At 27.6% G+C, this 18,872-nt stretch overlaps 1 protein-coding gene across 2 annotated transcripts in view; it reads right to left on the minus strand.

Moving 5' to 3' along the window:
- iPLA2-VIA (calcium-independent phospholipase A2 VIA) overlaps positions 1 to 18,872 on the minus strand; it is a 34,458-nt gene that overhangs the window by 12,108 nt on the left and 3,478 nt on the right. For both annotated transcript variants that reach the window (XM_071185984.2, XM_071185985.2), the window contains exons 3-9: positions 14,897 to 15,115; positions 11,874 to 12,051; positions 9,346 to 9,542; positions 7,969 to 8,065; positions 6,986 to 7,168; positions 4,236 to 4,497; positions 1,546 to 1,806 (exon numbers count right to left, since the gene is read on the minus strand). In XM_071185984.2, coding sequence (XP_071042085.1) covers positions 1,546 to 1,806; positions 4,236 to 4,497; positions 6,986 to 7,168; positions 7,969 to 8,065; positions 9,346 to 9,542; positions 11,874 to 12,051; positions 14,897 to 15,115 — 1,397 coding nt within the window. The remainder of the gene's footprint in view (positions 1 to 1,545; positions 1,807 to 4,235; positions 4,498 to 6,985; positions 7,169 to 7,968; positions 8,066 to 9,345; positions 9,543 to 11,873; positions 12,052 to 14,896; positions 15,116 to 18,872) is intronic.

Consider the following 18,872-nt stretch of genomic DNA (forward strand, 5'->3'; position numbering starts at 1 on the left):
ATGTTATCTAAAAGAAAAAACGAGAACTATAATCTCGCTCCAAAAAAGAAACGATTATTTCTTCTTCATAGGATTCTGAGTATTTCTTCTTGATTATATTATATAGATTATTATTTTGATTAGTAAAATTTCTCTTAAGATGGGCCAGTTTTAAATTCACCCCATCATAATCTACGATCGAAACTTGACTAAATTTATTGGTTTTTCTGAAATTAACAGTGGAATTGAATTATAGTAATGTTTGGGGGCCATATTGGAATTTCCGAAAGAGATCCGAAGTTCGGCATTTCGTCAGTCCCGTGAGTGTCGGATTTAGGGTTCTATTCTTCATTTTCTGTTCGCTTAAATTACAATTGCCAAGGCGCTAAATAGATTTCTATCTTGCGATTTTTCCTTAAGCTGGGGGTGGATACAAGATGCATACCTTTTAAATTTTCTCCTTATGCGATGCTTTTTTAAAATTATTATTTCGTTTATTTATTTTCTTACAGGCTGCTGCCGAAAGTTTGCTAAGAATTGGCGATGTTCTGCAGTAGATTGCGATACGGGCGAATATTTCGTCGACTTCGTTATTAATTTTTTTTAATAGTCTTTTTCTCAGAAAATTATTTCATCTTGAATAACTTTCCTTGACAAATTTTTTTGCTACAAAAAAATATTTCGACGGAAGCGCCGCTGCATCGCAAGCGCCGCATGTAGGAAAAAAAACAACTTTTTTTTTTATAGCGCCGCGGCTCTTCCGCCGAAAAATACGGTAACTAAAATATATTACACCAATTTTGAAAAAATAAATGCTATACTTGAATAAAAATTAGGAGTATAACTTGTTTAAAGTTAAGATACATGCAAAAGTAATAATGAAAATAATACACAATAGGTGTAAAATGTGTTAGAAAATAATAAGCTGATTTCGGAAAACTATATTTAAGAAACAAGCAGTCAGGTAACAAAGTCTAAGCAAAAACAAATTCTGGCAGATAAGATCTGACTACAATTACATTTAACAATTCATCCATAGTGACAAACATGTTACAAAATAGGTGAATAAAATTTTAAAACGAGAATAGTATGATTGATACGTTTTTTGTTCCCATGGGAAAAAAATGCATGTTTTTTTTTTTTTTTTTTTTATATCCTACGCCAACCTAGGCATGTCTACTATTAGTTTAGAGTTGTATATAGAACACAATTCCTTTGCAATACCCTGTATAGCTCTGACATTGCCCCATTGGGTTTTAATTTACTTCAAAGTTCATAAAGATGTTTAAATGGTAAAACTTTCAGTAATAACGATGACTTAGGTGGAGTGTTTTGTTTGTAAATATCAAAGTTCTACGAGAGCAGGATCATGAAAAAAAATAGGAAATAGTCGTCAGACAGAATGGAAGATATTTGACCGATTAAGGTTCAGTTCTTTTATAGAAAAAATTTCAAGCTAAAAAACAAAATTACTTTCTGGCTAACACAATAAATTGTAGTTTAAGGTTACAAGCTAATGAAACATAGATGTTAATGCGAAAGCAATAAAGTCTTCTTTTAACTTACCAGTGGCTAAAACCAAGGCTAAGATACCTCCAGTACTTGTACCAGCCACAAGGTCAAAAAAATTAGCAATGGGTTGTCCTAATATTCTCTCCAATTCATCCAACATTTGAATGAGAACCATTCCTCGAATGCCCCCGCCATCTAGCGAAAGTACTCTGAGGTTTCTAGAATGATTCTCTTGGCAGTCCATTTTGCTAGGACTTGAGACAGTACTTTGGAAATTAGGAACCACTCCATTTGAAAGCAGGATTTCTTCAAACACTTAAATGGACAAACATACGTGATGTTAGATTCAAAAATCATTAAAAAAAATATCAAACACAATTAAGATTTGAAATTTAATTTTAGCAAAGAAACAGCATTTTCTACTTTATTATCACAAATTAAAGCTTTCTAGAACTTAATCTTTTAAATGTTTGTAACTGTACATAGATTGTCTGCATTAATTCACTAACCTTACTTTTAAATAGAGATTGAACGAAGCTTTGGCTTTGCCAAATCATGAGCTGTGATTTGGCCGGAAACAATTTAAATTATGATTATTTTTTATACAGTTATTATTACATAAAAAGTTCTTTTCCGTAATGCACATAATAGAGCTTAGTAGAAATTTATAATTTAAAATTTTGCGTGCATTAGTATTGAACGTTGGAACCATAAAATAATAGTATACTCTATTTCATTTGAAAGTTGATAAAATTAACGTTTTTAAAATAAAGCTATTAAAATATTGCATGGAACATTCGTTAAACATTTTTAGCTCTGAAAATTATGAAAACAATAGTGTCGTTATTTTTATTATTTAGTATTCTTACTCACATAATAATAAATCATTAAAACTTTTTTTTGAAAAATTAAAAATGTTGGACATTTTGAACTGCATATATAAGATTTTTATGAATTCAATTTAATTGAATTTTTGTTAATGATTATTGCTACGGATTTTCACACAATTTTATAAATCTCAATATGACATTATTAGGGCAAGCAAATTATAGAAATAACTTTTGATGTTCTTTATTTGAACAAATCTCATCATAAATCCAAGTTACTTATTGCTTTTTCAGAAGTTATTGCTAAGGATATCCATGTGGCTTTTAAAATCAATTTTTTTCAAATACTTTTTAACAATTTTAGGTTTTGTTAATCAATGCTTTTTTATGCACTTTATTTGTACAAACTTAATCACAAATGATTTTTGTTTTTTCAGCAGTTCTTGTTAAGATTTCCATTTGGTTTTTTATATTTCGATGTTATTAACATAATATTATTACCAACTATGAGTATCGAACTACTCATTTAAATAACTACTTTTCGCCATGCTTTATTTGAGCGGATTTCATCATAAATACAAGTTATTTTTCAAAGGTTATTTTGGCAGCTATTGCTATGCATTTCCACATAAAACTCCCTGAATTTTTAATGGACTATTATTACTACATTCAAATTTTTGAATCACATATTTAAATCACTGCTTGTCATGTTTTAATTTGCGAATATTTAATAAATTTTTTTTCGGAAGTTATTGCTACACATTTCAATATTGTTTTTAAAATTTTGATTTTTTAACACACTATTATTATGCAAGGAATTGTGCATTCAAGCCAATTGTCGACGTCTTTATTTGGGCTGATTTTATCGAAAACCTAAATTATTTTTTAGTAGTTATTTTCCTGCTATTGCTACATGATTCTGAAATCCCGATGGATAGTTTTAATGTGCCATTAAAAAAACTCTTCCTTTTTTTTTAAAGTGAAAAAGAATAAAAGCAGTTCCATTATGCAAAGGACAATATAACAAAAATAAATAAATAAAAATTTAATAGCCTCACTCAATTAACAAATTTCTTATTAACTATTTTAGAAATAAAATAAGAAAAATTGTAGTTTTAAAGTATTTTAAAGTTACAATAAAAAAGTTTATTAAAATTTTAATACAGTTTTTATTTTAACTTGTCACATAAAAATTAAAATATCAGTCACGAGAGCTTTTACTCTATTTGTTACTTTCTATATGCCCTCAATTCAATTGTCCTTTCAATGTTTTGTGTTAATTTAAATAATTAATTTTTTAAAATAAATTTTAAAAACAAATCCAATTATTGCTAATAGAAGAAGGATTTCAAAATAAAAATATGATGTTTTACTTACGTTCCTTTTTATGTAATGTCTGTCACAGTTTATGTTTTTATTCAAAATAAAAAATATGTATAATTTTCATCCCTTTTTCTTAGATGCATAATCATATTAAGTAATTGAAAAATATCCCATATAGTTTTAAAAAAATATTAAATATTTATGAACAGAAAAAAAAGTTTTAAAATAAGAAAACCTTTCAAAATGTAACGTCAATCACCATGCAATTGCTCACAATATTGGCTAAATGAGTTTTTTTTATTATCCGCTAAATTAATTACACCAGGTAAATGTTCTTTGGTTACAGAAAAAGACTAGAGAATAACAAAAAATAATTGCAAAAAAGAGTAAGTTAATGATATCAAAAAACTGTGCTCTATTCTATTTTCCCCTAAGGAATTTATATTTTTTCCTGTTTCCTTAAATTCCCTTTTTTTTCCTAAATTATCCTTAACCATATAGCACCATGCTGTTCGAAATGAGTGAAATATTTTTTCTCTGCCTTGTTTTATTTTGTGCAAAATATAATAATAAAGACTGGAGTTGGATATTCACTTGTTTCAGTCATTTTCGAAAAAGCACAGTTTTCCGGTGGAATCCCATTAAATTGTCCATTAATGTTGCAACCATCATTGCATGAATGCATGGGAGCAGAACAGCGACTTGCTCCAATGATGTGTAAAGCGTAAAGAATTTCCCCAAGGGCACACTTCTTTTCAGTGGCAGCTATATGACGAGGTGATTCACTATGATTGTTTAGTAAGTCTACATCAGCATCAAATGCAATAAAAGTTTGGACTAGCGACAAATCTCCACTCTGAAAGGGAAAATGATCCAATTTTGACATTTAATTATAACAGAAATAATAATGTCAAGAACTGTAATGCAAGTACTAAAGTCTTACATACCTTACATTTTAGTAACATTTTTAAAGTCTTTTTCTTTTTTTGGAGTTTATGAGATTTTAACCCTTTGACTACTAACGGGACTCATTTGTCTCAACAAGTGTTTAAAAATTACTAATGGACATATGTATCCCACCATTAAGTACGGCCAGGACATATATGTCAAAGCCTCTAATTTGATAACCGCTTCTCAGAAAAATGCCAAATACTAAATTTGCCTTATTTGTGACCTATTTTGTCCTTTCGAACAGTAAACAGGACAAAAAAATCATTTCTTAAAATTCGTAGTCAAAGGGTTAAAATATAACTGAACTTCGTAACAACCAAGTACAAAGAGGGCGAAAATCTTTTTGTTTTGACCAATAAAACAACAAAAGGTATTGGAGGATGATTAAAAGAAATCGTTGAGGTAAGGATATCAAAGAATTTCAGTGATATCTGTAGAGAAATATTTCATGGTCATTTTAAATTAATAAGTATTTTTATGTAAAGAGACACAATTCTCAGAATGATGCAGATATACACATGACAGCAGTGTATGCACAGTGCCCCCCCAAAAATTGAACCACTCTGAATAACATAACTTAAGATCTAATGATTGGATCTTCACGTTCTAGGACTCAATTTTAATGGCTCGAGGGGTTGACCTCAAATATGCTAATTAGTAAGCACATACAATATAAGTTACAAAATCGGGTACAAAAACGTACTTTCTCTGAATAAACATATCTTTTTTCGACGAATTCAGATTTCTGATACCTAAAGTATAGGGAGTAGCCGTTAACTGGAAATTTGGTCCCCGTAGTTTGATCAAGAGAGTGGTCTAAAGTTTCGACTCGTTAATGTTAATTTTACTTTTAGCATATTTCACTAAATTCTGAGAACTTTTTAAGCGAATTTAAATTTTTTTTCTCACACAATTATAAAATTCGTTTATTAAAAGAAAATGCGATGCAAAAAATACATTTGAGTAAATATTTGTTATTATTATTTCTAAGAATGTTCGAAAAAAATTTGAATCGTTAAGTATACAGTTTTTTTTTTGCATAGAATATAATTTTACATGGCAAAATACAAAATGAAAGAAAATTCATCACTTTGTGCAATATATTTCACTAATAAACAAATATGGTTAAAAAAGGTTTTTGTAACAGTGGGAATAACTAGGTCCAATGCACTTCTTAGACAGTACATAGCTTCTAGATGTTAGGCAAATTATGTGTTATTTTTGCATTTTTCCTCTTCATGCAGGATAGTTCTGCACAAAGGCAAATGTTTGATCCAGGAGTTCCCTTGTCTTTTGGATTGGGTTTAAAATTACAAAACCACGAAGTTGAATATTGGTAATCGTAAACTCAAAGTTGGGACAGGTATGTAATGTCATAAAAATATATGCAGAATAATATATGTAATTAAAGGAGAGAAATAAAGTCTCACATTGAAATTCTTGTTCATAAGGGAATTTTTTTTTCTATTTTAGGTGTATTTCTAGCAACTTTTAAGGGCATTTCCAAGGATTTTTTTGGGTAATCAAAATTCGAGCTCTACTAATATGCAATATGTCACACTCAATAACATTTTTGATAATTTTATATTTATTTCAATTTTTGCAATTATTAATAAATTGATGTCTTGTAATCTTTATATCAAACCTTTGAATTGCATGCAAACATAAAATTATAGTTGAAATAAACAAATTAAAATTTTAAATTATTAATGATTCTTTTTAAACTATTATTTATAATGAAACTACCTACCAATGACGAATTTCACACTTTTATAGTAACTTATTTAAGGAAAAACTATGTTCTTAGTTGAATCGCAATATTAAATTATAAAATCACTTGAATATGAATTGCGATATTGGATTTTAAGAACGTAAAAATCAAATCACGATACTGGATTTTTAAATCATATAAATACGAATGGCGATGCACAATTTATTAGATTGTGTGAATATGAATGAATCACAATGCGTGACTTTTAAATAATGTATAAATACAAAAATCGATGTTTGATTTAACAAACGCGTGAATACGAATCATGATAGTAGATTTTTAAAAACACTTTTAAGAAAAACATCTATATTTCAAATTATAAGTATTTTTATTTCAAAAATCTACTCATTTGAGTCTTTTGTTTAATATTATTATTAACAGCATTGGTTTCCTTTTGGAATTAGAAGCTTACTTTTTAATGCTGTTTTTATCTGAATATATTTACAGACAAATTGTAGAGCAAATATTTTCACAAAAATAAAGCAGAAAATATGAATAGGAAGCTGTATATATGCATTTAAATTTAAAATTTTACCAAATCCGGCACATTAAGTTTCAGACTATTTTTTAATAGGAATTACTGCAAATTTGCAGTAATTTTAACCATGGAATTTTCACTTACTTTTACTGCCAAATGCAGAGGTGTGTTACCCTCTGAGTTTTGAATATTTGCATCTGCTTGATGACTTAATAGCATGACAGCACAAGACAAACGATTTCGTCTAACCATCACATGAAGAGCAGTGTCACCTTGAAAATTTTTAGCATTTACGTTGCATCCATGTTCAATCAACACTTCAGTGAGCTGTTAATAAAAAATCCTTCTTAACTTTGATCGTAGTAGTTTCCAAACATTAATTTGATTTTTTGTTATGTTTTTGAAAAATGAGGTTCAAATTTAAGCAATACCAGGGGTCTGTTCAGACATTTTGTAAAAGGTCCATTTTTGTAAAATTGTGAAAAAATTACTCATAATTTGCAAATATAAAATAAATGTCAAGCCACATTCTTTCAACCAGGGTCTGCGCTTTTGTGAATTTGTGCAAATAGGGTCCGTTATTGCAAAAAAACTTTTTCAATGAGTTTTTAAATTGTAAAGACATACGAGATTATGCTCAACACTGTAAAATTATAATTAAAAAAATTAAATTTTAAAAAATGAACAGCAATTGCAGCTACTAAATTAGCGATGCAACATACAAATATTTGGTATTTAGCCTATACTGCTGAACGCAGAATATTCATCAGACAAGTAAAGGAAGAAGCATCTGCCGAAGACAAAATTTAGTTCGTTTACATCTGTCTCCCCCCCCCCCTTCCTGGGAAGGGTTTATTTGATAACAAAACAAGGAAGATAAACAAATTTTTGAAGTGTTCGATTAATAGATAAATTACTTTGTGAAGGGTTTATTTTTAAGTTAAAATATTTTGTGAAGGGTTTATTTTTAAGTTAAAATATTTTGTGAAGGGTCCGTTTTTATGAAAAGATATTTTGTGAAGAGTCCGTTAATGGACCCTAATTTCTTCTAAACAGATCCCTAAATACTAAATTGTAATATTTATGATTTGAAATATAATTTGCTATTAAAGTTATATAATAAATACCTCAGGTGTTTTGGCCCAATGAAGAGGTGTTCCACCACCTTTTATATCACTGTTGAAAAATCTATTACTATAAGTGTCTAACACTTCTTTCATTGATCTAAAAACAACATAGACAAGGCTTATTACATTTCAGCAAACTTAATTTTCAGACAGTAGAATTAAATAAAATTTTTTTCATTTTTTAAAAATACACTTTAAAAAATTCATTTTATAATAAGTAAATTTTTTTAAAATACAATTGAAATAGAAATATTATTAAAAATAGATCACAACAAAACATTTAAAAAATATATTAATGCACAAAAAATTGTTTTATAACAATTCATAATACATGCAAATGTATGTCTTAAATTAATAAAAATGGAAAAGAAATGGATTCTTATTAACTTCTAAAAAACAGGCCTAAAATAAACAACTCGCAAGCCCAAGTCATTTTCTTTAAATAAATCGTTCACACCTCATACCTTACCTTAACTGCAGGTGTTCAGATATTTCTATATTCTTATATCTTTTGTAGTAGATACATAGAATAATTTATTTAAAAAAAACCCATCTTATAAAAAAGAGAATCTGAATTTATCGTTAAATAGTTTTTTTTATTTTATTAAATTTTTCTTTTTATACTCACTGTTGGAACTTTTAAGATTCAGAAGCATATTTCCAATGCTAAAACCAAATGTTTCTTTGAAGAATATGTTTTACATCAAGGAATTTTTATTACCTTTATATTTTTTTCAAAAAATATAAATATGAAAACTAATTTTTACAAATGTATAGGTATAAAAAGGACGCCTCAAAATTTCACTTTGTTCTTTATGTGAATTTAAAAAAAAAAAATCAAAAAAATTTATAAGATTTTTAAAAATGCAGCATTTTCTTACACAACATAATTATGTAATTTTGCCAATTTAAACTAATTCACACAGCAATATGTTTACAATACATTTAAAAACTATAAAAATAAATAAATAATCTCATATTATAATACTCTGTGAATATCTAAATCAATGATTTCTATTTAAAAACATCAGTTGATTTAAACCAACAAACCCTAAGAAATATTTAAAGTAAAATTAAATTTACAACTGTATCATTAAGATCATATTTACAAAATAGCACTATATGAACTTTATTTCATAGAGAAAAATCTTTTCTTTTGTGTCCTTTAACCTTTTATATTCCTTTGATTAATCTCCTAGTACAATGAGTATGCATATTTTTAGCATAATTGATAAACATATAAATGGTTTACAAGGAAAACATAGCTTGTATTAAATATCAAAATTCTTCGGAAAAAAATTAAAAGAATAATGTTAAAAAGAAACTTTTTTTTGCTTTGAATAATAATAATAATAATAATTAAAAAAAAAGAGTTACCTAGAAGGAGAATCACAATTGGAAGAAAATTTTTTGTCAGGAAAATTCACGCCACAGCAGAGGTTAACATCTACTCCAGCTTTTAGAAACTCCATCACACAATCCGTTTTATCAGCCATGCATGCCAAATGAAATGGTGTACAACCTTTGGTATTGAACGTATTTATAACACTATGAACAGGTTTCTTGGTCAAAGCCTTAAATAAAGATTAATTCTATGAAATAAAAATATTTTTTCAATGAATATTACATTTTTAAAGCTGTTTTTCTTATTATAAACTTTTTAAAAAACTAAATTATTTATATATAATGTGATAAGTAATTAAAAAAAAACTAGATTTGTTTAAAAAAATTGTTTTGCAGTTTATTTGCAACTAACACAGAACTAAATTTTCATTTTTAAATAATAATAAAAAATACCGAATAAAGGCTAAACTAAACTTATATATATTAATGAAAATTATAATGTTCTCACAAGGAAACTTGTACATTTATATATTTTAGCCGATTTGTTGTCACTTTTACAATCGTTACAGGATGGGGCTTTAAATTTTTTTTATTATTATATATTTATTATCTATTATTATTATAAAAAAAAAAACTTTAATAACAGTATGATACTTTAATATTTTTAGATTTATTCTTGCAAGTAAACATATCGTTCTGTTGTTTATTGTTCTATATAAGTCTTATTTGCAAAGCAAATGTGAATTTTAAAGAAATTTCTTATTTTTTAAATTTATAAATAGGATTTTATTATTAAAAAACAATTATTTAAAAAGTCAAACATTGTTAACAAAAGTATTAAGCGACGAGCTGCAATTGTTTTATTGACTTTTCTTAAAGAAACAAATAGTGGAATACAGAAACAATTTAATTTAGACTAAACAAAACTGAAAAGATTAATATTAACCAAACTTATGCTTAAGTATTACTTTTTGACATAAAATGAATTTTTTAGTGATTTGAAAACCTTTTTTTTCTTCAAATATTAAATGTGATTCTGTAAACATAAAACTGCAAACAGAGAGTCAAATATAGTTTTTAAATTAAATGCAATTCTATAAATAATGCATACATTTAATTGCAGAAATATTGAAATTTATAATAATAAATTTCAATACATTTAATTGTAGAATATAATTAAGTATTTAGAAGGGTTTAATAAAGTTAATATGTGGCCCTGATTCCTAGATAATGGAAATGAATGATATCCATGTTCACACCATAGTCTATATTATAGAGAAGTAATAGTTGTTAAATTCAAATGATTGCACAGTTACACAACTAGTTATAATAAACACTACCTTAACATTATTTTAAATTAGTGCTATTATAATTCATGTTTTTTATGTAAATATTTTACTTCACAAAATTCTATTGATTTTTAGAAAATGGGTGATCATTTACATATTTTTCAAAAAAATTATAACGATTTTATACAAATTGTTACCATCGCAATTAAATTAAACATTTGTACATTAGATAATTACAGAGCATCTGCTAAATTTAGAGTTTTTAAATCCATGACTTCTACTACCAAATTTAATTTTAATGCAACTATATATTAAACCAGGAGTCTCCTGGACCTATGGCATCACACATTTCTAGATCAGGCTCTGCATGTGAATACAAATTGCGATATAGGATTTTCGAATTGTGTGACATTAGTAAGGACTCCAATAGCCAAATATCCATGATGAACTGGGAATTTCCATGAATTTTTAGTATTTATTAAAGAAAATCATGACTTTCCATGACAAATTTTAATGACTTTCCAGGTGTGCAGATACCTTGTAATTATTAAATTAGAAACAGAAATGTAATATGTATTAGATTCTTTTATTCAATACTATATAGACTAACACAGCGTTCCCCAACCTTTTTATTGCCACAAACCTGACAACGATTGATAATTTTACCACAGCCCGCTGGGGGGCATTGATTGTTTAGATTTTAAACTATTTTGATTTATTAATTTTAATTTAATTGTATTTAAACACGCCTTCAAAATAAAATACAGTTACACCAAAAAATAAAGATAAATTGATTTAACATTTTAACTTACTAGAACGTTAAATCAATGAGAACCCTGAGCTTGTTTCTTTGCAATGATACAGTTCCATCTGGGGGTAATCGGAGACAATGATACATTACAAACATTAAAAAATTCATGTCACTACCTTCGGGGGCCCCTTTTCTAAATAAATAAAATTTAATTGGAACACAGATATTTTTAATTTGGGGTATAAACCTAGGAATTTAAATTCAGTTTCAATGAAATGGGCGGCCCAGTACCATTTGACACACAGACGGTCCGCGGACTGGGGGTTGGGGAACACTGGACTAACAGATATAATTCTAATATAATCATTCCGAATTGAAATACTAATTTTTATAAGAAATGAAAGTACTTTTTATCTAAAATGAATTGCTTAAATTTTCTTATATATTTCTTTAAAAAAAATTTGTATTATAACATTTACTTTCATAACATAGTTAAGACCAAAAAAAAAAAACTAACTAACTTGAATGATGTCTTTGGTTGTTGTAGCTGCATAATGAAATACTGTTTCACCATTCATGTCTGTTTTATCCATTAAAACATCTAAATCCATCAATGCTACAACAGAGCCTAATTGTTGTGCCTTGACAGCTACATGTAGAGGCGTCATTAACATGTCTTCACAAATAATATTCACTTGGCTGAAATGAAAAGTGTTATTCATTAGGATGCAGAGTTCTTCATTGCACATACAGACTTGTATTTTATGCATTAAACTTTTGTTTACACCTCAACAATTTCGGCAGGAGTGAATTCCTTGCAAAAAATTTCTTACAATTATTACTTCTTTTCCTGATGATAAGGATAATTTCTTAGATAATCAGGCCATAATTGTAGAAAGAGTGACAATGATCCCTTACAGGTGTTTTGAATTTCGGAAATTAATTGTTATCACTCTAAGACAACAGTCAATAATTGCAGCAGCAGTTGAAAGCCATTTTGCGATTCAAAATATAATAAAATCAAAAAAGCCTGTTTTGGAGCAATTGGAGGCACCTTTTTCAGAACACTAAAAAAGGTGCCACTTGTGACATGAACTTTGAAAATGCAATCAAATGGTAGGGGAAAAAAAAATAAATGAATAAAAAATATATATATATAAACTTCATTAATTTTACTAAAATATTTTGTTTTTTTTAGAAACCTTATTCTAATTGAACTGAAACAAGAAATTTTTTCTTGAAATAAAGTATTATAACGTTTTTCGGTAAAATATTCAGCCAATAATTTTCTTGTGTTTCTACAGGGAACTACCAAGATGACTGACACATTTCAAATTTGAATAGTATGCAAATGAAGTAACTTATATTTGTCTTGAAGGGGGGGGGGACTAGAAGAGGAGAGAACACTTTAGGCCACTAACACTCCGAAAAACAATTCTCCGACGTTTCTGGTTGATTTTATTGCATTTTCCCGATTTTGGCAGGCGTACAATTTATTATTAATTTTCCAGTTATGCTTCATTCATATGTAAAAAAACTATATTACTAACACTTATATTTGCTTTTAAAGTTGAAAATAAACAATTTCTTTTTTTAAATAAATTATTACAAGACCAATTTTTTTTGAGGGGGGGGGGGGAATAGTGGACTTGAAGGTACTTTAAAGTTAAATTGATTTGTTTGCTTTTACTTTTTGTATATTTCAATTAAATTTCCTAACATTTCCCTGGTTTTTCCAAATTGAAAACATTCCCTAATTTTTCCTTGATCTAGGACCATCCTGTATAGTAAATAGCTCACAATAAAGAATTCAAAAACTCAAATAAATTCCCTCCTTGCAATTTTTTCAGATTGATAAACTTCACTAACTTTTTTCTGCTTAACTGCCAATCTGTATCAGTGAATTCTGTACCAGCCTGTGTAATGAATAGTTCATAAAAAATTATACAATACAATTATAGGATGAGTTTAGCACCTCTGAACAAGTACTTTAAACTTAAATGAATTTGCTTTCCCTGATTTATTGAATATCTTAATTAAACTTCCTGACATTTTCCTGGTTTTTCCAGATTAATAAAATTCCCTAACTTTTCCTTAATCTACGACAACCCTGTATAATAAATAGCTCACAAAAAGATGAAAAAAATTCACCAAGTGAACTATAATATACTTCTTGTCTCCGATTATTTTTTCATTAGATAGATAAACTTTGACTTTTTTCAACTTAACTGCCACCCTGTATCAGTACACTCAGTGCCACTCTATATAATAAATAGTCCATAAAAAGAAGAGGGAAAAAAAAAATTCCTAAGCTCAAATATCTCTCTCTGATTTTTTCAGATAGATAAACTTCATTGACTTTTTTCTACTTAACTGCCACCCTGTATCAGTGAACTCAGTGTCACCCTACATAATAAATAGTCCATAAAAAGAAGAGGGAAAAAAATTCACAACCTCAAATGTATTTCTTCTCTCTGATTTTTTCAGATAGATGAACTTCATTCACTTTTTTCTATTTAACTGCCACCCTGTATAATAAATAGTCCATAAAAAGAAGAAGAAAAAAATACCCAAGCCTGAATATATTTCTTCGCTCTGATTTTTTCAGATAGATAAACTTTATTGACTTTTTTCTACTTAACTGCCACCCTGTATCAGTGAACTCAGTGTCACCCTGCTCAATAAATAGTCCATAAAAAGAAGAGAGAAAAAAAATTAACAACCTCAAATGTATTTCTTCTCTCTGATTTTTTCAGATAGATAAACTTTATTGACTTTTTTCTACTTAACTGCCACCCTGTATCAGTGAACTCAGTGTCACCCTACATAATAAATAGTCCATAAAAAGAAGAGGGAAAAAAATTCACAACCTCAAATGTATTTCTTCTCTCTGATTTTTTCAGATAGATGAACTTCATTCACTTTTTTCTATTTAACTGCCACCCTGTATAATAAATAGTCCATAAAAAGAAGAGAGAAAAAAAATTAACAACCTCAAATGTATTTCTTCTCTCTGATTTTTTCAGATAGATAAACTTTATTGACTTTTTTCTACTTAACTGCCACCCTGTATCAGTGAACTCAGTGTCACCCTACATAATAAATAGTCCATAAAAAGAAGAGGGAAAAAAATTCACAACCTCAAATGTATTTCTTCTCTCTGATTTTTTCAGATAGATGAACTTCATTCACTTTTTTCTATTTAACTGCCACCCTGTATAATAAATAGTCCATAAAAAGAAGAGAGAAAAAAAATTAACAACCTCAAATGTATTTCTTCTCTCTGATTTTTTCAGATAGATAAACTTTATTGACTTTTTTCTACTTAACTGCCACCCTGTATCAGTGAACTCAGTGTCACCCTACATAATAAATAGTCCATAAAAAGAAGAGGGAAAAAAATTCACAACCTCAAATGTATTTCTTCTCTCTGATTTTTTCAGATAGATAAACTTCATTCACTTTTTTCTACTTAACTGCCACCCTGTATAATAAATAGTCCATAAAAAAATTATACAATACAATTATAGGATGAGTTTAGTACCTCTGAACAACAGTATTCTTGAAACATTCAACATAACCTAGGTGAGCAGCAATATGAGCAACACACCAAGATGGCTTCTCTTTTATCAGTTGAGAAACAATCTGTAGAGTGAACTTATTTGTTCCTATTTCTGGCACACACTGTATAAGTAATGGCAACTTTTCACGGAATTGGCAAAATAATAATTGGCTACTGACTTCATCACTTGCTCGGTAAAGACTAAAACAAAACAATGACATTCATTTTTATGACTATATAACAAATTTTAAATGAATTTTGTTAATAAATCAATAGCCATGCATTGTCATAATATACAACAGTCACTAAACACCACTGTTAAAACATTGACATTAGTACTAAAATAATTCAGTAATATTTCTCATCTTTTAACTAATCTTTGTAACCATACAATATGAGGTTTTTTTTTTTTTTTTGAAAGATATTAAACTTTATATCTAACTCTGAAAATAGAACATTAATACAATAATTATTACAGCAATTAAAATCTTGTAGAATCATAAAATCATGGAACTTTTTTAAGTCTATTTTTAAATTATATAAACATTAGTAAAATTACTCAAAATATTTAAAGATTATATATACAGTAGGGAACCGATTATCCGGAACGATCGGGACCATCGCTATTCCGGATAACTGATTTTTCCGGTTTTCTGAATCGCTGCAAAAAGCCGTTTTTTTATTGTTAAACTCAACTAAAAAAAATTTTGTTTTTGGACATAATCTTAAAAAGAAGAAAAAACGATGGAGTAATACAATGATTATTTCCAAAATGATGGTAAGGTAAACATCTTTCAAAAAAGAACGAAAAATCCTAAAATCTTATGAGGAAAAACAATTTTTTTTGTTTAAAAATAACGGGAAAATTTATCGAATTTTGTTCCGGTTTTTTGGTTTTCCGATTTCCGGATAACGGGTTCTGTACTGTATGTATATATATATATATATATATATAAAACACTTGCTTAAATTTTATTTTTTATCAAAAATTAAGATAGAATATCACATAGAAATCATTGTCCCATTTTTTTTTCTATTTAATTGTGGTTTTAAGCAGCCAAATTTACGATTTGCTATCAAAAGAGTAATTGGGTAAAATCAGTTGCAATAATGATGAAATGTGAGTCAAGAACATTTTAATGTTTGTCAAAAAGGTATCTGATAACTTAAGTAATGTATGATCTAGCGTAGGGGTGCACAACCTGCGGCCCAAATGCGGCCCTTCGACTACTAAAGTGCGGCCCGCGAGAGATTCTAAACACAATAAAAAATTTAAAAAAAATGGCAATTTTTAAGTCATCACGTTTTGACACAATCAATTTTAACAGATTCTTTAGTAAATGTACGTTTAACACACTTTCTTTAAGCCGATTTTATCGTAAATATAAATGATTCTTTTAAACAGTTATTTCCCCTTTTCTACGTGATTTCGAAAATCCCGAATTTTTATTACGATGCGAGTTTCAGATCGCAAATTTAAATAATCACTTTTTGTGCACTTTATTTGTGACGATTTCATCTTAAATCTAAGTGATTTTTTATCTTTTTTTTGCAATTCTTTCTTTTTTTTTTCAAAATTTTTTTCCGGCAGTTATTGCTATGCGTTCCACGTATTATAAAAAATTCCAATTGTTCTATTACGACATACAAATTTTAACTCATGCATTTGAAACGCTTTATTCGTGCTGAGTGCAGCATAAATATATTTTTTATTTCTATGCTTTTCCACATTATTTTGACGATCCCGTTATTTAACTATGATGTTATTACGACACGTGTTTGTTAATTGCGCAATTAAATAATCCATTTTTGATACGGTACAGTTTTATTTTAAATCCTAGTTATTTTTCCTCCGTTTTTATTTCCGCAACGAATATGATTTGGGTCGAATGTGGTAATGAATTGTGATTTGATCAAAAATCAAATATTCGGTAAAAAAAAAAGAAGAAGAAATGGACTGAACGCCGTGCACTTGGGGCCAAATAGCAAAATCTTTTAGCAGCATAGCAACACTGAAACTAAAATTTCAATGCTCAGAATAATATTTCCTGAAAAAACGTATTCATAAATTAACTCTAAAAAATAAGGCCAATCAAGAACATTTTTGAAAACGTCGAAAAGCGAAACAGAAAACATAAAAATCAATCTTAATTTTTGAAAAAAAATTTTAAAGCTGAACATCTCAGTTTTTTAATTACCAGAAAAAGTCAAGAAAAAAGAATTAGGAAAGAAATGCTTTTAAAAATTACTACATTATAATGAAAACGTCTAAAAAAAGGTTTTTTTAATTTAAAGAAAATAAAAAGATAGAAAAAAAGCGTTCTTAATTTTTTAAATGAAAATCTTATGCCGAAAATCTCAATTCAAACTTTTCTCATTGCCATAATTTTAGCAGAAAAAAATTGCTATAAAATAAATTTTATTAGTAACTTTACTTAAAAAAAAAAATGCTGAGTCATAATAAAAATGCCTTAAAAAAGAAAAACAGAAAAAGCAAATTTTTCTTAGTTCCTGAAACAAAACTTTAATACTGATTATCAAACTTTTCTATGTTACTGGTTATTTATATTACAGTACAGGGAAAGAGTGATAATAAGCTCAATTCTCAAAGTATTGAAAAAATGACAAAATTGACTTGTCTAATTATAATTTTAAAAAAAAGGAAGTAATATCTATAAAAATTCAAAAATTAAAAAAACTTGGAAAAATACATTTCTAAAAAATATTCTGCCGAATATTTGACTGATCATTCAACCAACTGAAATTTTCACAGAAGGGCTAAATACTCGTTACATCCCTCCCTAATTTAAATGCAATGTTATTGCAACTTAAGAAATTCATAAAATGATGGAAAACGTGAATTTTTGAACTGCTCACTGTTTGTAGTTTAGATTTCAATTTTTTGCTGCTTAAGTGATCTTTTTCAATAAAAAAAAGGAAACTGTTAACGATATAAAAAAAAAATCTAATAATTAATAAAATAAAATAATAAAGCACATTACAAAATAAGCATTGAATTTTATTTTGAACTATCACAGTTTTGTTTTTATTTTAGGCTTTTGTTCAAAACCTATAAATTTTCTTCAATTAAAATATTTAATTTGAATTTATATTACTTAATTATGACTAAACTTTTTCCTACTTTCATGTGTGGGCATTGCAGTTTTTTTTTTATTTATTAGAATTTAATTCTAAAATGAATTTTCGTATTGCACGATATGATAAAAGAAAAAAAACATTTCTTTTCTTCAATGTTTAATTATTTTGATAAATCTATTGTTCATATGATAAAAATTGCATGTTTTTTTTTTGTAAAAAAAAAATTATAAGTTTTTTTTTATTTTTGAATGAATTCTAATAGTGGAACACTACTAAGTTATTGATATTACTAAGTTTATTGATTAAAAAAAAATGGAACGCTAATGTTTAAATAAACATTATTACATTTGTCATTAACATGTCTAAATAGATCTGCGGCCCTTCGTTAGCCAGCCTGCTGTGCAAGTGGCCCTTCACTCAAAAAGGTTGTGCACTCCTAATCTAGCGTGAAACAATCAGATTTCCACAATAAAGAATGTCAATTAAGTCTTTTTTGTAAACGATAACACAAAGGGTTATAGTACAAAAGCAATAAAATATAATAATTTAATATCATAGAAAATTACAAGAAATAAGTAAAAACTCGAAGTTTTTTATTTCACATTACAATTATGGAAAATTAAAAGGACTGACAAAAAAAAAACTTTTTTTTTTTGACAAGAGTAGCTCTCATGTAAAGTGTGCAAAATGAGTAATCGATCACCCGGAATAACTTATGATTGAATGCTCACATCTTCACGTCTAAGGACTTAATCTTAATTGATGAAGTGGGTGACCCCCAATATCCTAATTAATAAGTGAAGACAAAATTAAATTACTAAAATTCATAAAAACATACTTTCTCTGAATAAACATACTG

Source organism: Parasteatoda tepidariorum, chromosome 5 (genome assembly GCF_982258835.1).
Source record: "Parasteatoda tepidariorum strain Cologne lab strain chromosome 5, Ptep-v5.0, whole genome shotgun sequence".
Classification (NCBI taxonomy): Eukaryota; Metazoa; Arthropoda; class Arachnida; order Araneae; family Theridiidae; genus Parasteatoda; species Parasteatoda tepidariorum.